Source organism: Delphinus delphis, chromosome 15 (genome assembly GCF_949987515.2).
Source record: "Delphinus delphis chromosome 15, mDelDel1.2, whole genome shotgun sequence".
Taxonomy (NCBI): domain Eukaryota; kingdom Metazoa; phylum Chordata; class Mammalia; order Artiodactyla; family Delphinidae; genus Delphinus; species Delphinus delphis.
Window position 1 is genome coordinate 72989642 of NC_082697.1, and position 20428 is coordinate 73010069.

At 40.5% G+C, this 20428-nt stretch overlaps 3 protein-coding genes across 5 annotated transcripts in view; 2 read left to right on the forward strand and 1 right to left on the reverse strand.

Moving 5' to 3' along the window:
• ZNF713 (zinc finger protein 713) overlaps positions 1-6627 on the forward strand; it is a 33033-nt gene extending 26406 nt beyond the window's left edge. For both annotated transcript variants that reach the window (XM_069541416.1, XM_060032153.1), the window contains one exon: positions 1115-6627. In XM_069541416.1, coding sequence (XP_069397517.1) covers positions 1115-2157 — 1043 coding nt within the window. In that variant the 3' untranslated portion in view covers positions 2158-6627. The remainder of the gene's footprint in view (positions 1-1114) is intronic.
• The window catches only part of SEPTIN14 (septin 14), an 82193-nt gene extending 68403 nt beyond the window's left edge, over positions 1-13790 (reverse strand). For both annotated transcript variants that reach the window (XM_060032150.1, XM_060032152.1), the window contains exons 1-3: positions 13643-13790; positions 11580-11779; positions 11105-11243 (exon numbers count right to left, since the gene is read on the reverse strand). The gene's annotated coding sequence lies outside the window, so the exon portion shown is untranslated. The remainder of the gene's footprint in view (positions 1-11104; positions 11244-11579; positions 11780-13642) is intronic.
• A 210-nt stretch (positions 13791-14000) lies between these two features.
• MRPS17 (mitochondrial ribosomal protein S17) lies at positions 14001-17659 on the forward strand. The gene is made up of 3 exons (XM_060032155.1): positions 14001-14403; positions 14660-14799; positions 16829-17659. The coding sequence occupies exons 1-3, from the start codon at positions 14319-14321 to the stop codon at positions 17096-17098; spliced, it is 495 nt and encodes a 164-aa protein (XP_059888138.1). The 5' UTR covers positions 14001-14318; the 3' UTR covers positions 17099-17659.
• Positions 17660-20428: the final 2769 nt, after the last annotated feature.

A 20428-nucleotide genomic window follows, 5' to 3' on the forward strand; every position in this document is an offset into this window, starting at 1 on the left:
TCCACCAAGCTGAGAATGTGAAGCTACTGTACAAAAACTGGCCTATCTCTTGATCTCTCTTCCCTCCACACAGCTGCTACCCTCCAACTCTTGTTAGAAGGGAATTAAACAAGAGTTAGTGAGTGAAGGAAGAGGTGTATAGGGAAATAGTTAAGGGGAGAAATAAGCAGAGTAGAAGCAGGGAAAAGACTAGCAGGGAAGGAGTAGGGGGGGGAGAGCCAGGGAGAGAGAAGGAGGAATATTGACTCTGTAACAGCCCAAGGAAGGGGAGAGGGATTAATTTTGAAGTTTTGAATACTATACATGACTGAACACTTTAATTACTGAATAGAGACTGTTTGCAACGTTATGTAAGAGTAGGAGTATCTGTTACCTAATAATTAAAGGAAGAGCATGGGTCCTGCCCAAATCTTCATACAGAAGCAGAGGAAAAATACCCCCACTAAATAAAGTTTAAAGAAGCAGTGGGAGACTGAAATGAAATTTTGTTTTTACCACAATCCATGTGTCATGCTTGTTCAAAATATGGTTACATTTATATTTATGTGAATATAGGAGAAATCTGGCAAGAGAGGCTCCAAACTTAACAATGATTACATTTAGGGGGTGGAATTCTTACTTTGTACATTGGATATGTTACTATAAGCAAGTATTAGTTTTATCATTTTAAACAAAAGATTAAAAATCAGAAGACATACTTTTAAAATAAACCAGTAGTTGGTATTATAATAGAATAATCCACAGGTGAGATTTAGAAGGTCTTGGACTTGGACCTGTCTTCTCTAAGTAGTCGTCTCTGTCTCCCACCTCTGAACACAGACCTTACCCTGATATTTCTTATTCTCCTTTCCATTTCCTTTCGACTATGTATGCTCCTGATTGATCTCTTCTTTTTATGATTACCACACATATTTTAAAATTTCCACCTGCTCACTGCTTCTCGTCATCCTTCTGTAGTCTTTCCCCTGTTACATGGCCATATTTCAAAACTTTTAATGCCACATTTGCCTTGTCTGCATTACTGTCAGTTTCATTTGGTAATTCACTATGCAATAATTTCTTTTACAAAACAGAGAATACTGAAAAGTGTTTATATGTTCTGAATTTCTTTTAGATGGGGAGAATAGTCCAGAAATAAAAAAATCAAACCAGAATATTTCTGATGAAAATAAAACCTGTGACATGCTAATGGAGAGATTAACAGGAGACAGTTTCTGGTATTCCATCTTAGGTGGACTCTGGGATTTTGATTACCGGTTAGAATCTAACCAAGAAAACCAGCAGAGACATTTAGGACAAGTATCTTTCACCCACAAAAAGATCACACAGGAGAGAAGCCTTGAATGTAATAGATTTGGGGAAAACTATAATCTGAACTCAAACCTTGTTATGCATCAGAGAATTCCTTCAATTAAAATACCCGTTAATTCTGACACACAAGGAAATAGCATCAAGCATATTTCAGACTTCACTTACTATCAGGGAAACTATGTAAGAGAGAATCCTTATGAATATAATGAGTGTGGAAAAATCTTCAATCAACATATTCTTCTTACTACTCATATTCATACTGAGGGGAAACCCAGTGAGTGTGGGAAGGCCTTCAGCCAAAACTCATCTCTTACTCAACCTCAGATAGTACTCACAGGAGAGAAGCCCTATAAGTGTGATGAATGTGGGAAAAGATTCAGCCAGAGGATACATCTTATTCAACATCAGAGAATTCACACAGGAGAAAAACCTTTTATATGCAATGAATGCGGGAAAGCCTTCCGTCAACATTCATCCTTTACTCAACATCTGAGAATTCATACTGGAGAGAAGCCCTATAAATGTAATCAGTGTGGTAAAGCCTTTAGCCGTATCACATCCCTTACGGAACATCATAGACTTCATACTGGAGAGAAACCTTATGAATGTAGTTTTTGTGGGAAAGCCTTCAGCCAAAGGACACATCTTAATCAGCATGAGAGAACTCATACAGGAGAGAAACCCTATAAATGTAATGAATGTGAAAAAGCCTTCAGCCAGAGTGCACACCTTAATCAACATAGGAAAATCCATACTCGGAAGAAATTATGTGAATATAATAAATGTGAGAAAACCTTAAGCCACAGTCCTTCACTTACTCCTCAGCACATAACTCAGAATTTTTAGCTTTGTTCTGGCGGGGGTGGGGGTGGGGTAAGGGACTCATATGAATATATAAATGTAGGAAAATTTTGGTCAGACCTTTTCATCCCATGCAATATCATATTATTCATAGTGGGGAGAAAGGTTATAGATAAACTTTTAATGTGTAGAAGCCAAATAAATTTAGACCTTAAACTAGTAGCATATTATATTCCCAGGACAGGTTATAAGTAGTGAAAGTAATTTATTTTATAAACAAGATTATATGAGGAGTCATGTTTTAAAACTTTTCTTAATGACCAGAAATCCTGTAGGCAATAACCTATGATTATTCCCCTCTGATTTTTATAGCATAAAGTTTTTAAATTATGTAAACACTGATTAATCAAGGCAATGATATAGTATAACCAGTCACATAAACTTGAAATCAATAGAAAAGAGCAATATTTCTTAAACTTCAGTCATTTGTATGCATCCTTTACAGATTTTACCATATTCAGTGTTTACTTAATATTTTCCTTTAAAGGGACTCAGAATTTTTAGCCTTGTCCTAGGAAATATTATTTATGGAAATTGTGAGTTCTGTATGCTAATTATATTCTAATTTCCATCAAAATAAATATATAACTTTGAAATTGAAAATATCCATTGGTGTACCACCTAAGTCTTCTGACCATTTTTTGAGAAGCCATGTGAGAGGATATGGCAATATTATGTTATTTTTTAGGAATCCTTGCATTATTTTCATCAAACGGGTCCTAGGATCTTTAAGAAGAGTCTTGGAGGAGACTGAGGGTCATATTGATGAACTTTGAAAAGTGATTCAGAGAAGTCTACTTTTCTATCCTATTATTCTAGCTTTAAAGTTCCCTGTAGCAAACATAGATTTTTGAACTAAAATTGTCATTTCTGTTATTACTGCAGATTTGAATAGAGAGGAGGTTTTATTTTATAATGACAGGGGCTTTATAAGAATTCCTACACCTCCCTGCACCACTGTGGAAGACAGAAGTAGGGTACCATAAAAGAGGATGAGTGGTGGTGCCACACTGAGGCTAAGAACCAGGGAAGAGCCTTACTGGCTTATATAAACAACTAAGGAAGTGTTACTAATTGGCTTATTAATTCATTTTATTTATTGAAATATATTTATGTACTACCTTTTTCCAAAAAGAATTTAAGGTGTTTTAATTTGATTTTTATGATTACTGCCTTGTTTGACAGAAATCACTTTTTGACATTACAAAGCATCATAAATATAAACTGTCACAAGCCATGAATAGCTGCAACTAGGAGGCTGCTTCTGTTTCTTGGCTTTCTGTTTTTCTCTTGGTCTTCTCAGGCACGGCTGAAGAAGCCATGAGGCTAAGTAAGAATGCAGTCCCCTTGCTTTCTCACCTTCCTTCTAACATATCTCCCAGCTCAAGACTTGCCATTTTTTTTTTCCCTGTGAAGGACTAGATATCATAGGCCTTAAGTGAAAGCTGGAATGATTTAAATTTTTTTTAAACTTAAAACACTAAAAACCAAGAAAGTAATGAAATGAATTCATTTCACCATGGAAGTTAAACTTTTCAAAGTACATTTATGTCCCATGCATCAGTGGATGAAATAGTTAATAAAACCCCAAGTTACTGTAGTCATGGAGGATTTCTAATAATATTTTGTGTTCAAATATCTGTGAAATGGAGATCCACTGTCAAGACAGATAAGTTCTGGAAGTGTCTTTTCACCAAAAGGATCTACATTGAACATTTATTTACCCTAAGGAGGCAGAGTATAAAGCACTCAGGTTTCAGGAAGAGAGAGTGAGCCAAGGCAAAGTCTCAGATAGCAGAGGTATGTATGAAAAGAATTAATGGTTAATTACAACTGGTGAAGCCTTTGATCAAAGTTTAATTTTGCAACCAGAGGGGGGAAAAAAGCTGAATAATCCACAAAGAGTGCTAAGGGCTTCAATACAAGGCAGTGTATCTCAGCACAGGGGAAGAAGGAGAGCAGTGTGGGATTTTTCAGGAGAGGATCAGCAGAATTTGGATAATTTCAGAAAAGAGGAGTCGGGACTGAAGAAGACCAGTTGGCCATGGATTTTCAGCAATTCTTCATAAATAGGAATTATAAAATTAGAAGCCTATTATATATCCTTAGGGTCATAAATGATTATGCTTATGTTAACTGTACAGTAAACTGTGTCATTCTGGTGCAAATTCGTTCTCATGTCCTTTGTTGTCTTCAACATGTTCCAAGTTACGTGAATCCTAAGTATATTTATTACATCAAAATTCAAGGAAGCCATAGGAGTAGTACTCATTCAGAAACCTGTTGGTATGATTTATTTCTGTCTAGGAGGGCAAGATATTACCCTTTTACATATATTAATTCATTTGGTCCATCCAACCAGGTGTTGTTGCCTTTTTTTTTATGAAAAGAGATACTTCAGCTTAGACATAATAATAAGTGATTTATTATTCAGGGTTTCTTGGACTGAAATGTCACTAGAACATGGATCATGTTACTCTAATCCAGTGGATACAAACAGTGCCTGGAACAGTGTTTTATAGCACTCTGAAAACATTTGATAACTATATTAAAATTAATAAAATGAGAGATTGCTGCTCAACACAAAAATTCATATGACTCTTTCTCTGAACCTCAGAGTATAAAAGGATTACCATGTTGATAGATTCTCTTATGTCCAAAGGGCTTATGGGTTGGAGAAAAATACTCATCTGGATTTTGATTAATGTTCAATTTATTAATTTAAGGAAACAACTGACATTCTTTAAGCAGCCAACATTCCTCTAATTATTCATAGATGTGCAAATAATAAAAACTTAAGAATTTCTAAAATTAGATATCCCTACTCTTTTAAACACTGATCAGATTTAAACACATGTAAACATTTCATTAAAATCACAAACCTAGGGCTTCCCTGGTGACACAGTGGTTAAGAATCTGCCTGCCAATGCAGGGGACACGGGTTCGAGCCCTGGTCCGGGAAGATCCCACATGCTGCAGAGCAACTAAGCCTGTGCACCACAACTACTGAGCCTGCACTCAAGAGCCCGTGAGCCACAACTACTGAACCTGCGTGCCACAACTACTGAGGCCCACGTGCCTAGAGCCTGTGCTCCATGACAAGAGAAGCCACTGCAATGAGAAGCCTGTGCACCGCAACGAAGAGTAGCCCCTGCTCGCCACAACTAGAGAAAGCCCACGCGCAGCAATGAAGACCCAACATAGCCAAAAATAAATAAATAAAATAAATATATATTTTTTTTAATTTCAAATTTTATTAAGTGCCTTAAACACATTAAGAAACAGGTAAGAGGTACCCAGATTATAAAAATAATTATACTGAAACTAGTTATAAAAATGTTAACTCTGGGCTTCCCTGGTGGTGCAGTGGTTAAGAATCTGCCTGCCAGTGCAAGGGACACAGGTTCGAGCCCTGGTCCGGGAAGATCCCACATGCCGCAGAGCAACTAAGCCTGTGCTCCACAACTACTGAGCCTGCACTCTAGAGCCCATGAGCCACAACTACTGAAGCCCGCATGCCACAACTACTGAAGCCCGCGTGCCACAACTACTGAAGCCCACGTGCCTAGAGCCCATGCTCCGCAACAAGAGATGCCACCACAATGAGAAGCCCACGCACCGCAACAAAGAGTAGCCCCCACTTGCCACAACTAGAGAAAGCCCGCGTGCAGCAGTGAAGACCCAACACAGCCAAAAATAATAAATAAGAGAAATAAATTTATAAAAAAATAAAGTTAAATCCATGGACTTGATGTTTTTATCCTTATTTGAATATTTTCCCAGGGTTCCAATTTTCATATGTTCCTAGGTTTACGTTTTTCTACCAGGTATTATTTGTCTACCTTCCTCAGATTTTAGTAATCTTATTCAACCCAAAATAAGAATAATACTGTAACAGACAAATTAAGTTGAAATTTATGGGTTAGCAACTGTCTGATCTTTAGTCAGGTCATCCATAAAACCTAGTTGCACAGACCAAATATTCTTTGGTCTCGTTTTATAACAAAATATCACTTGTTATGTCATGGGACATTTTAGGACCCTACTTTTATATAGATTGTAAATTTTTGACACTTGAACTTTCCCATAACCATCTGGCCCATTGGCCTGTCATTATGGTATGGTGATCTCGCTGGCTAGCATTATTTAAAGCTTTTATGTGCATCATTAGGATAATTAATGAGGCTATCCAGCTCCTTCCGGAAGAATGCAAGTTTTGTTGTCAGTTTTCCTCTATAGAACATTTGGCTACTTCATCATTTTGCAACATACTGCAACCAACTTTCTGCTTGTTTACTGTATGTAACTGTTAGAGGTGATTAACTGTTGAACCATCTTTCTACTTAGTCTGAGTGACTGTCTGGTTCTTCCTATTTCTTGATATGGTTCAACATTTTCCAGGATTATCTGGCTTGCCCAACACCCCTTTGTTTCTTCTTAACTGATTAAACAGGAACAAATACATATATACACATACATGCATGTATATATACGTATATATGTACATATGCACATACTTAGCAAGAAATATATATATTACTTTTTAAGATCAGTATTGAATTATACATACCATTTACAATCATCCTTTTATGACTGTTATAACACACTTGACTTGAGCATCATTATGAACACTTGGCCTCTTACATAACAAGCAATTTCAATTAACCATTTTTTTAAATGCTCAAATTGTGAGAACTTGGCCAGTGGAAGCTGCATTAAGCTAGCTTCTTTTAACTCTTAGCACTTTATCTGTTATCTGTAAACACGTTCTCATTTTTGGAGGTAAGGTGGTCCAAACCCAATCCAAAATTTTCACTGCTCCAAGATGTGAGTATACTGTCTTTTTTTTTGGCCGCACTCAGCATGTGGGATAACAGTTCCCCAATCAAGGATCGAACCTGCACCCCATGCAGTGGAAGTGTGGACTCTTAACCACTAGACTGCTGGGCAACTCCCAAGATGTGAGAATAGATTCCTCCTCCACCTCCTGCCCAAAGAGTTTTAGATTCTTTTAGTACAGAGTAGTAGAAAAGACCAAAATCTGGGCACTAGGGATGTCCATGACCATTGAGAGTGAGCAAAAGTCCTGCTGCTACTACAGCCACTGCTATCAGGACACTTTTTAGACTTTATAGAAAAACTTCAAAACTCCACCAAAAGCTATTAGAACTAATAAATGAATTCAGTAAAGTTGCAGGATACAAGATTAATATACAGAAATCATTGCATTTCTATACACTAATGATCTATCAGAAAGAGAAATCAAGAAAAGAATCCCACTTACAATCACATCAAAAAGAATAAAATACATAGGGAATAAATTTAACCAAGGATGTTAAATACCTATACTCTGAAAACTATAAGATACTCATGAAGGAAAGTGAAGATGTTACAGATAAATGGAAAGATGCCCCGTGTTCATGAATTGGAAGAATTCATATTGTTAAAACGTCCATACTACCTGCAGAAAACTATAAGAAGACACTGATGAAAGAAATTAAAGTTGATACAAATAGATGGAGAGATATACCATGTTCTTGGATTGGAAGAACCAACATTGTGAAAATGACTATACTACCAAAAGCCATCTACAGATTCAGTGCAATTCCTGTCAAACTACCACTGGCATTTTTCACAGAACTAGAACAAAAAATTTCACAATTTGTATGGAAACACAAAAGACCCTGAATAGCCAAAGGAATCTTGACAAAGAAAAACGGAGCTGGAGTAATCAGGCTCCCTGACTTCAGACAATGCTACAAAGCTACAGTAATCAAGACAGTATGGTACTGGCAGAAACAAAAACAGAAATATAGATCAATGGAACAGGATAGAAAGCCCAGAGATAAACCCATGCACATATGGTTACCTTATTTTTGATAAAGGAGGAAAGAATATACAGTGGAGAAAAGACAGCCTCTTCAATAAGTGGTGCTGGGAAACTGGACAGCTACATGTAAAAGAATGAAATTAGCAGACTCCCTAACACCATACACAAAAATATACTCAAAATGGATTAAAGACCTAAATGTAAGGCCAAACACAATCAAACTCTTAGAGGAAAACATAGGCAGAACACTCTTTGACGTAAATCACAGCAAGATCCTTTTTGACCCACCTCCTAGAGAAATGGAAATAAAAACAAAAATAAACAAATGGGACCTAATGAAACTTAAAAGCTTTTGCACAGCAAAGGAAACCATAAGACTGAAAAGACAACCCTCAGAATGGGAGAAAATATTTGCAAATGAAGTAACTGACAAAGGATTAATCTCCAACATATGCAAGCAGCTCATGCAGCTCAATATCAAAAACACAACCCAATCCAGAAATGGGCAGAAACAGACATTTCTCCAAAGAAGATATACAGATTGCCAACAAACACATGAAAGAATGCTCAACATCATTAATCATTAGAGAAATGCAAATCAAAACTACAATGAGATATCATCTCACACCAGTCAGAATGGCCATCATCAAAAACTCTACAAACAATAAATGCTGGAGAGGGTGTGGAGAAAAGGGAACTCTCTTGCACTGTTAGTGGGAATGTAAATTGATACAGCTACTATGGAGAACAGTATGGAGGTTCCTTAAAAAACTAAAAATAGAACTACCATACGACCCAGCAATCCCACTACTGGGCATATACCCTGAGAAAACCATATGTACCACAATGTTCATTGCAGCTCTATTTACAATAGCCAGGACATGGAAGCAACCTAAGTGTCCATTGACAGATGAATGGATAAAGAAGATGTGGCACATATATACAATGGAATATTAGCCATAAAAAGAAACAAAATTGAGTTATTTGTAGTGAGGTGGATGGACCTAGAGTCATACAGAGTGAAGTAAGTCAGAAAGAGAAAAACAGATACTGTATGCTAACACATATATATGGAATCTAAAAAAAAAAAAAAATCATGAAGAACCTAGGGGCAGGACAGGAATAAAGATGCAGACCTACTAGATTATGGACTTGAGGACACCGGGAGGGGGAAGGGTAAGCTGGGAGAAAGTGAGAGAGTGGCATGTACATATATACACTACCAAATGTAAAATAGATAGCTAGTGGGAAGCAGCCACATAGCACAGGGAGATCGGCTCAGTGCTTTGTGTCCACCTAGAGGGGTGGGATAGGGAGGGTGGGTGGGAGGGAGTCGCAAGAGGGAAGAGATATGGGGATATATGTATATGTATAGCTGATTCACTTTGTTATAAAGCAGAAACTAGTACACCATTGTAAAGCAATTATACGCCAATAAAGATGTTAATAAATAAATAAATAAAATGTCCATACTACCCAAAGCAATCTACAGATTTAATGCAATTCTTGTCAAAATACCCATGACATTTTTCACAGAACTACAACAAATAATTCTAAAATTTGTAGGGAACCCAAAAGACCCTGAATAGCCAAAGCAATCTTGAGAAAAAAGGACAAACCCAGAGATATCAGTCTCTCTGACTCTAGGCTACAAAGCTACAGTATGAAACAGTATGGTCCTGGCACATAAACAGACATACTGACAAATTGAACAGAATAGAGAGCCCAGAAATAAACCCGCACGGTTATGGTCAATTAATCTATGACAAATGTGGCAAGAATATACAATGGGGAAAAGATGGTTTATTCAAGAAGTGGTGCTGGGAAAACTGGACAGCCACATATAAAAGAATAAAAGTAGATCATTTTCTCACACCATGAAAACAAATAAACTGGAAATTATTAAAGACCTAAATGTAAGACCTGAAACCATAAAACACCTAGAAGGAAATATAGGCAGAACACTCTTTGACATAGGTCTTAGAGATATTTTTTTGGATCTGTCTCTTCAGGTAAGCGAAATGAAAGCAAAAATAAACTATGGGACAGAATCAAACTTAAAAGCTTTTGCACAGCATAGGAAACCATCAGCAAAATGAAAAGGCAAGTGTCCATGGACAGATGAATGGGTAAAGAAGATGTGATATATATATATATATATATATATATACACACAATAGAATACTACTCAGCCATAAAAAGAATGAAATATTGCCATTGCAGCAACATGGATGGACCCAGAGATTAACATACTAAGTGAAGTAAGTTAGACAGAGAAAGACAAATGCCATATGATATGACTTATATGTGGAACCTAAAAAAATGATACAAATGAACTTATTTACAAAACAGAAACAGACTCACAGACATAGAAAACAAACCTACAGTTGCTAAAGGGGAAAGAGGGAGAGGAGGGATAAATTAGCACTTTGGGATTAACATATACACACTAGTATATATAAAATAGGTAATCAACAAGGACCTACTGTATAGCACAGGGAACTCTACTCAATATCTTGTAATAACCTATAATTTAAAAGAATGTGAAAAAGAATCTGAATCACGTTGCTGTACACCAGAAACTAACAGACATTGTAAATCAACTATACTTCAATTTAAAAAATTCGACAACACATTAAAAGGATCAAAAAACATGATCAAGTGAAATTTATCCCTGGGATGCAAGAATGGCTCAACATACACAAATCAATCAATGTTATATACCACATTAATAGAATGAAAGATAAAAATCATATGATCCTCTCAATGGATGCAGAAAAAAACATTTGACAATCCTGTCATGATTTAAAAAAAAAATCAACAAATTGGGTATAAAAGGATATACTAAAGATATCTGCATTCCTATGTTTATTGTAGCATTATTCACAAAAGCCAAGATATGGAAATAACCTTAGTAGTGTCTGATGAATGAATAAGGAAATGTCATATATATATATATATATATATACACAAAATACTATATATATTTTTACATTATATATATGTGTATATATTATATAAATACAAAATGCCATCTCTATATATGTATATACAAAATACCATAGACTGTGTGACTTATAAAAACAGAAATTAATTGCTTACAGTTCTGGAGGCTGGGAAATCCAAGATCAAGGTGCCAAAACATCTGTGTTTAGTAAGGGCCCACTTCCTGGTTCATAGACAGTGCCTTTTTGCTGTGGCCTCACATGGTGGAAGGGAGCAAGGGAGTTTTCTTGGAGTTCTTTTGTAAAAGAGATTGAATCCCATTAATGAGGGCAAAGCCTAATCACTTCTTCAAAGCCTCATCTCCTAATACCTTCACAGTGGAGGTTAGGATTCAAGATAAGAATTTTGGAAGGACACAAACATTCATACCATAGCAGTGACCGTGAGGAGAAATGGATGAGAAGGATGGGTTGGGGGGCAGGGGGTGGAGGGAGAGAGAGAGGGAGATTGAATATGAGAATGAATAATGTGTATATGGGTTATGGGTTAGGGGACTGGATGGCTGACCAAGAAGCTTATCAAATGTGGGGATGTTTTACTCCTTTCCAAAAGCATCTGATTCATGTCTTACACCATGGATGATTGCATGTTGTTTTCCATTTTCTAAGTGCCGACTTCTTTATAGGTTAAATTTTTGTGGGTGCAAGCAGCCGACATTGACTCTGGTTGTATAGTCTCTTCAGGACACCTCCCTCAGGATGCAGTAGCTCCAGGATGCAGTAGCTCCAGTCACCTCCCATCTTCCGATCAGAGCACTCAAGATTCATATTCCTGGAAGGTAATTTGATTGGTTCAGCTTGGGCCTCGTGCTAAACAAAGATGGAGGACCTTGATTGGCAGACCCATTGAAGCTACAGACACAGGAATTCACAAAGGCAAATCAAGGTGTTTTTACCACAGCAGACAGGACACTAAGGGGTGATAGGACTCAATCGGATCCCCCAAAATGGTATAAAGATTCCCTTAAACTGAGGACATTGAAGATACAGCAGATGCAGAAAAAAAGCCTTTTCAGGGTGTCCCTTACCTGACTAAAGGCAGAGCTTTCTTTTTTTTTTAAGACAATAGCTATTCTTTTAATATATATTTTTTTAATATTTATTTATTTTGGCTGGGCCGGGTCTTAGTTGAGGCATGTGGACTCCTTAGTTGAAGAAAGTGGGATCTAGTTCCCTGACCAGGGATCGAACCCGGGCCCTCTGCACTGGGAGCAAGGAGTCTTACCCACCGGACCACCAGGGAAGTCCCTAAAGGCAGAGCTTTCTAAGAGTGAAGCTGCCGTAAATCCCCTCTCAGGGGAGATTCCAGCTAGGAAGGAGACCAACAAACCACTGGCACCAGGATGAGAAATTGTACAAACAAACATTATCACAAACTGTTATACTTTCCATTGTTCTCATAAAAGCCCATTTGCCTTTCCTAAAAGTCCACTTGTTTTCCCAGAGGCCCTTTCTCCCTCCTTCCTTCCCCCTATTAAGTTGGTATATAATCTCCTATTTCTAGTTGTCCAGGAGTCTCTTCATCTGCTCCTGCATGCATGTGTAAATAAACCTTGTCTTTTCCCCTGGTAATCTATTATCACTTCATTCACAGCCCCACCATCGACATTCAAACCTGTTAGTAGAGGGAAAGTTTTCCTCCCAATGAGGGTTGGAAAAAATCAGCAGATGTTTTTTCTACCTTCGATGGTGTGAAATGATTTGATTTGCATTTTAAAAAATCATTCTGGGGGGACTTCCCTTGTGGTCCAGTGGTAAAGAGTCCACCTTACAATGCAGGGGACACAAGTTCAATACCTGGTCAGGGAACTAAGATCCCACATGCCATGGGGCAACTAAGCCCACACACCACAACTACTGAGCTCGCGCACCTCAACTACAGCCCACATACCTGAAACTACAGAGCCTGTGTGCACTGGAGCCTGCGTGCCACAACTAGAGAGGAGAAAACCCACACACCACAACTAGAGAGATGCCCGCGCTGCAATGGAAGATCCCGCATGCCTCAGTGAAGATCCAGCGTGCCGCAACTAAGCCCCGACACAGCCAAAAATAAATAAATAAATAATAAATCTTAAAAAAAATCACTCTGGGTATGTCATTGGTTTTATTAACAAGAGAAGTTGTAAGTTTGCTTGTAAAAGAAAGGAATTTAAGTTCATAGCTAGAGGGAAATATGATATCCCAGAAAAGTTTTTGTTCATATGAAATAATGCATATAAAGTTATTACCACTTTCATTGAAAATTAGCTCCCATTTCTGAAATTTCAAACATCTCACACTCTCCCCACCACCATCTCTCCTTTTAAATTCACTTACTAAGCGTGCCCTTGGCCTTAATTCTTTATCTGAATGCACACTTCAATCTAATGACACCACTTTTTTTTTTTAACCCTCCATTAGCTCCCTCCTAGTCTAGCAATTCCCTAACAAGAGCCTAATACGTTCCCAGCCTTCCTTCTAACTGAGAAGGCGTCAGCAGCAGCCCACATGTATATGTACCCACACCAGACTTCTCTCCATCTCACAGATATTGAAAATTAACACCTAAAGTCATACTAGACATAAAAATCTCCCGAACTTTATCTTAAATACAACTGCTGGGGGTGGAAACGCTTAAACATTTCAGTCTCACCATTTGGCAGCGTCCAATGTTTCAACGTTTGATGAATGAATTAAGTTCCTTTGATTTGGAAGGCCTTGTCCAATGCCTGGGAGCTCAACAGAAAAAGAGGGAAACTAAGTGGAACGGATAAAGGAAAGGCCGAATCCCAGCGCTCCAGCCGCCGTGCAGGTATGGAAAGCAGAGGTCAAGGTCTCCAGTTAAGCCGCAGCCCGCGGCTCCTTTTAAGGGGGAGTGGGCGGAGCCCTGACTTTAACCCCGCCCAGGACTGAGGTGACTCGCGGCCAATGAGAGGGCGGTCCGGGGTGGAGCGACCTGCGAGCGACGTGACGCCATCACGCTCCGGTCGGCGCTCCGCAGGGCGTGCGCCGGAACAGTGGACTCTGTAGGTGACCGACGCCGCGCTTCGCAGTAGAAGTGGGGTGGATTTTGGAGACCGAAGCACCGCGTCGTGGGAGCCCTCCAGGCGAGTCGAGTCGAGTCACCCGACCTCGGGGTTTTAGGGGCGAAGGGATCAATCATCCCCAACCTTCCTCAGGCTGGGCGGCATGGACTCACTATTAATTGATCTCGAAAGCAATGCCAAGTCAAGGTCTCCGGTGGAGAGGACACCACGGCCTCGCCGCGTCGGCCTTTCGTGCCCCAAGTAGCCAGGCTGTGAGCGTCTGGGGAGAGGCAGCCCAGCGGGATGGAAAGCAGTAGGGACGCCAGTAAAGGCCAGTGTTTATTAGCGCTGTCGGGCACCTTACAGGTTAAATCTTCAAACCACTCCTGTGAGTAAGCCCTGTTGTTATTCCCATTTTGCAGAGGGGGAAACTGAGGCTTAGAGAGGTTAAAATTACAGCTTTGTAAACAGTATAAAGATGGGAAGTTGAGTAGTTAAGGAAATAATGAAATGTTTAAGCAACTCTAAAGCGGTGATTCCAGAGGGCCAACAAAAGCTGTTTCTGAACTGGGGCAGTTCTAGTGACAAAATTCATTTGGTGAGTCACAGCCATCAGAATATTTAACTTTGGAATTTGCTTACAGGTGACCAAAGCCACACAATGTCAATAGCTCGTTCATCTGTCCATGCCAAATGGGTCGTGGGGAAGGTGATTGGGACAGCAATGCAAAAAACTGCTAAAGTGAGAGTGACCAGACTTGTTCTGGATCCCTATTTATTAAAGGTAAGGAACATCTCTATTTTCAGGTGGCATTGATAAATCACCAACATGTTCTGGGTTCTGAGGAGAAAAACACTCCTCTGTCAGTAAAGGTGCATTGAGCATCTGCTGCACACCAGACATTGTGCTGGTCTGTGGGTGTAACAAATGGTTCACACTCACACTTTAGAGACACATAGAGTTGATTTCAATTCAGTCTGTTAACTGCTGTAGTCATTTTATGTGCAACGTACTGTGGGAGCAGAAGACTCCTCATTCTTCCTTCCCAGGTTGCTGAGGAGAGCATTCTTGATTATATAAGACATATGAGCTGAAGCTTCAAAAGGATTTTATCCAGAGGACCAGTTGGGGGGCAGGAGGAGTTGGGGGAGTCATTCCATGATGAATAGTTTGTGGAAGTTCTTTTAGCCATGTATTTACCTAAAACAAATAGATTGCTAGTTATTTCAGCAGCAAAAATGGGTTTATTCGGGATCAGCAGAGAATTGCAATTCAGGGTCTGCAACATGGTGAGCCACATGCGAGTCTCCCACAAAAGTGGTGCGGTGACCGGGGAGGAGAGTGCTTTTACAGAGGGGAAAGGAAGTTGGGAGGGGATGGTAAACAAAGAGTCCATGACTCTTGACTGGCTGAGTTGTTGCCGGGAAAGAAGAGCATGTCTTTCTTCCTGTTGAGCTCTGCTATCATCACAGGGTGTGAGAGCTTCCCCTTCTGGTCTCCTGACTCTGTTTAATTGAGGTTTCTGTTTATTAATTCCTTACACATGAAAGGGCATGACATTCTAACTGGAGCAGCAAGTGGTTCGGCAATGTTGAGCCCAGAGCTTGGCATTAAGTAGATGCTGTTGTTGAATGAACGTGAGAAGGATTGGAGCTGGAGTATGAAGGGTCTTTTATGTTGTGTTTTGGATTTCATCCTATAAGCAGAGGAGACAGAGATAGTGATGAGGAGTGGAGGTAAGGAAATGGGTAAGGAGGTTATTGCAGATGTCTAGGATGGAAATAGTAAAGAACTGAACAGTCCTGGGAGCAGTGAGGATGGAGTGGAAAAAGATTTCAGGAAAGAAGGGACAGCATCCTTGATTTGGTAGATGCGCAAGGGAGGGAGGGGGAAGTGCCAAGGCTGTTTCTGCATTCAAGGTTGCGCACACTGGTGGGCACAAATGCTGTTTGTTATCTAGGATCAAAAACACAGGAGCCTTTTCAGGGTCTTGTGATGCTGGGGAGATCCCAGCCGGGAGAAGGACGTTGGATCTCATTGTCCTCCTAGCCCTTCGACTCTCCCTCAAAGCCTCTCAATGAAATGGCTTGATCCCAAAGCAAAAACAAAAACAAGACCACAGGAGCAAGTTGAAGAGTGATGGCATGATCATTGGCCTTAGAATCAGAGGGCCTTAGTTTGAGTACTGGCTGTTGGTTACTAGCCGTGCACATTACTTCACCTCCTTGAGCTTGTTTTTCTCATCTGTTAAATGGGACTACATGCTGTGGCAGGGTTGTCTTGAGGAATAGGTGATGCTAGTTCTCATCTGTGGCTTGTTTGTAATACTTTGAGTGAGGCATGAAGCTAAGTGCTTTATGAACATTATAATGTTTCATTCTCTTGATAACTTTAGAGGCGCAGGCATTGGAGCCTCATTTTATGGTGGGGGAAAAAAACCTGAGCTTGGAGTAGTTAAGTGACTTGTCCCAAATCACACAGCTAGTGGTGAGATAGTGTGTTTTTAGGCTGGAGAGAAGGCTCTACTGGGAAGGAAGAGTTTAAATATTGTAGAAGAGGATGATAATTGATAGAGCAAGGGTACTGCAGGAAATAAGCAGGAGAGCTCCAGACAAGATCAGTTCTAGAAAAGTCATTGCCGTTTTCCAGAAATTAAGCAGCTAATTTTTGTATTGGAAGTCTCCATAAGTATGTTATCTATTTTTTCCCCCAAGTTCCAGCTTGTTTTCTGCGCATTCCTTTTTCAGATTTTGTACTGCATTGCCAGGTCATGGATGGGAACTACTGATTTGTTTCCTCCTTCTCTCAACAGTATTTTAATAAGCGAAAAACCTACTTTGCCCACGATGCTCTCCAGCAGTGCACCGTTGGAGATATTGTGCTTCTCAAAGCTCTACCTGTCCCGAAAACAAAGCACGTGAAGCATGAACTGGCTGAGATAATTTTCAAAGTTGGACAAGTCATAGATCCAGTGACCGGAAAGCGCTGTGCGGGAACCACCTACCTGGAGAGTCCAGTCAGTCCGGAAACCACCCACCTAAGCAAAAACCTGGAAAAACTCGATCTCTCTTCAACACAGTGAAGGAGGATTGGAAAACGGAGCCAAAAGGGAAGGATTTCTAAGTTTGCTTTATGGAAAAATTTTTATAAGTTTCCTCACAAACCGTCCAGTTTCTCTTCTGGTATTTATGAACTAGCTAAAAGTAAATGAAGTAAAGGCCTTGTTACAATTTTTCATAAAGTTTTACAGTCATGTTTCAAATTTCCTTCTCAGCGAACATACTTTCCTGTTACACTAAGTGTGCCTAGCAGTGCGCTGTATTGTTTGTAAGCTCACTGTTTTAGAAGGTGGTTTTTTGTTTTTGTTTTCATTCAAAGGAATCTGGAATTTATCTTAGAACTTTTATTTTGGGAGAAGAAAACCTTTTGGTATCATAAACAGATAAGACCACATTAAGTGTATATTTATTTTTGATACTATATATTTGAAACTAAGTTTTTCTCTGATTTAGCCAATTCCAAATGGAAACAATTAACATGCTGGGGTCAGATTTTATCAGATTAAAGTCTGTATTAATAAGCATGTTGACACGCAGAAAATAAAACTAAAATTCTGTCACTTTTCTCCTGTATCCTAGCCTAGATTAAATAGGAATGAGTTCTTAAAATCTGATACATTGATGAAGTTGTAGAATTTCTCACATGCATTTGAGTTGGAGAGTTTCAGAGTTTTATTGCTGTTCATTGATAAACTGTGATAACTTAGGTTTTGACCTGATGAAACACTGAGCTATATATTTCAGTTTTCTGGCTTCCAGAAGGGACTTGGAGTATATTTCAACCTCAACAAATATGTCAGTAGTTGAGTAATAACCACAGGCACTGCCCCCTCCTCAGGGCTTATAATCTCCTGGGCAGGTATGCACAAGTATCTTCATGACAAACACAGAAACACATGGGTGGGGGAGAAATTGGGGTAACTTTCCAGAAAAAAATTAGAGAATGCTAGAACTGAATCTTAAAGGAAGAGTCTCCAGGTTAGTGCATGAGGCATTTGGAAAGGGCATTCCAGGCAGAGGAAGGGGGTGTAAAGTCCTCGAAGGATGAGAGAAAGGACTGTAACCAAGGGGTTTTGGAAGCGGTGAGCACTGCTGGGACATTGAACAAGCGTGGAACTCAAGTAGAGCAATAGGCAGGAATTGTAAGTGGTGGTGGGTTGTTTAATGTTTTAAAGAGTGATATAACTAGATTCACATTTCTGTAAAGTAATAGCATCTGTGTCAGGAATAGACTGGAATGGGAAGGATTGGAGGTAGGGAGACAGTGACCTGTTCAAAGATTGGTCCTAAGACATAAACTGAGTTGGGCAGGGAAGATGAAAAGAAGATAGATGATGTTCCGAAGTAGAACTCTCAGGGAGGATGAACCGAAGGGAGGCATCTTAGACTGTCTGCCAAGGGGGTGGCTATGCGGTACTGGTTATCCTGGAGGGGAGAGGACACCTGTCCAAGCTATCTCTAAAAGCTCAAATATTTTAAAGGCTTACCTATACTCTAATGTATCATTTTTATCTTAACATAGATACTTTTCCTGAAAATCTTGGTGTAAAAATTATCCTCCAGGAAGATGCCCCATGTTTATCCTATGACACTGTAACCTAAGCCACACACCTGTGAAATAAGAGTATCTCCTTCCCCCCAGTAAAAAGCACTGGGTTAATGGAACTTCAGAGCAAAATGATAGTGGAGAAAAAAGTGCAGAATGAGTGGCCTAATACTAAACACAAAAGCCAGGTCAGCAAAGAAATGCCTTCCAAGTTAACATTTCAGGAAAATAGACTTGAAAGCATTTGTCTCCTGAAATAGAGCTGAGAAATTGGGGAATATGTAAGAAAGTCACACCGACACCCCTGGCTTGAAGAGGCCCTGCCTCCCACAGTGCAGGATGGCAGACATGTCCTTTCCGCCCTGGTGAGAACTCCAGCCTCCCTTTTGCGTCTCTGCAGCCTCTATGGCCTCACGAAGCGTAAGCCAGTTGAGATCAGGAGCTGGCCTGATCAACAGCCTCTGGCCTCCTGTCCCTGTGTGCCTGGCCTCCTTTCCACCAGATGCCTCTCCCTGGTCTGGGGCAGATCCTTGTTTCCCTTCCTCCATCCACAGGATCCACTTCTGTTCTCCCTGGTGGCTCCTTGCCATATTAACATGTTCAAACATTGCCCCAGTCAGAGAAACTGCTGCACCCCTGGAGCCCCCTCCCCCTTCCTTCGCCTCCAAAGATTACCAGCTTCAGAGAACCCCTCAGTCCGCAAGCCCAGTTCCTGCCCCCAGCCCTCCTAGCAGAGACCTCCCAGCTCCCCAGTCCAGAGTGTCGTGGTCTGAACGCGGGTTGGAAAAGAATTTCCAGACACGAGGCAGAATGTAAAGAAGACAATTTATTAGAGGGAAGGGTTGCTGCCAGAACAGCGGGCCGACTTCCTAGTATGGGAGAGCCGAGCAGGAACATGTGCTATTGATCAGTTTTTATAGCAGAAAAACAAAGGACTGGTCCGAGGTGAAATTTTCGTTTACCAATTGGTCGGGGCACATATACCTTCCTTCTCTAGGGTGGGAGTGGGACAGGCCAGATGCCTTTCCTTATTTGGGACAGGTCCTGTTGCCCAGATGGGCGTCGCCCAGGTGGGCTCAGGAATTTTGTAACCATCGCAACATGGTGGGGAGGGCGAGTAAGAGTCCGGTAAGGGGTGCTAAGGGGTGTAACGCTGACACTTTTTCAGGCAGGGTCGTACTTTGCCCTTGAAGCACCTTTGTCCTTGGAGCACCACACAGGATTCGCACTGGCCTTGAAAAGCTCCCTTTGGTGGCTGGGGAGCTCCTCCCTGTTTCTCTCCCTTTTCTAACTGTCCAGCTCACTTTCTGCGGGCCTTGTCTTGGTTGCGGTTTCATGAGAACATTTGTGGCTCTTTTATCTTGCCACAGGATACATTTCCCCCCAACAGTGCCATCCTGACCCACGCCCTTCTTTAGGCTGTTTCCTTGGCCAGGCGGAGTTGTCCTCCCTCCTTCCACGAGTCAACTCTTTCCCTTGGGACTGCGCTATTGTGCCAGCTCCCCAGGGTCTATCCTCCACTTCCCAGGCACCACCGGTTACATGCTCTCCCGTCCGTGTTCCCTCCCTTCTCTCCATTTCAACACTTGACACTCCAGTCATTTCACATCCAGCCCCACCAGACTGGGACGGCTCGAGGGCGAGGATGGGGCCCAGCCCACCGGTGCTGAAATCAACGGGAACAATGGAGTCTGGAGACCACGAGAGAACCTGAGTGTGCGTCCATCCAGAATGCTTCTATTACAGCGTAATAGGCAATATATTTACACGGAGCAAAATCCAAAAGGGTATTCGGGGAGAAGCCCGC

Excerpts from the sequence above, each read along its gene's own strand:
- MRPS17 (XM_060032155.1), top strand. The coding sequence starts at position 14,319 with ATGGAAAGCAGTAGGGACGCCAGTAAAGGCCAGTGTTTATTAGCGCTG. Across the intron at positions 14,404-14,659 it reads TAAATCTTCAAACCACTCCT|GTGACCAAAGCCACACAATG; the intron begins GTGAGTAAGCCC and ends ATTTGCTTACAG. Across the intron at positions 14,800-16,828 it reads TGGATCCCTATTTATTAAAG|TATTTTAATAAGCGAAAAAC; the intron begins GTAAGGAACATC and ends TTCTCTCAACAG.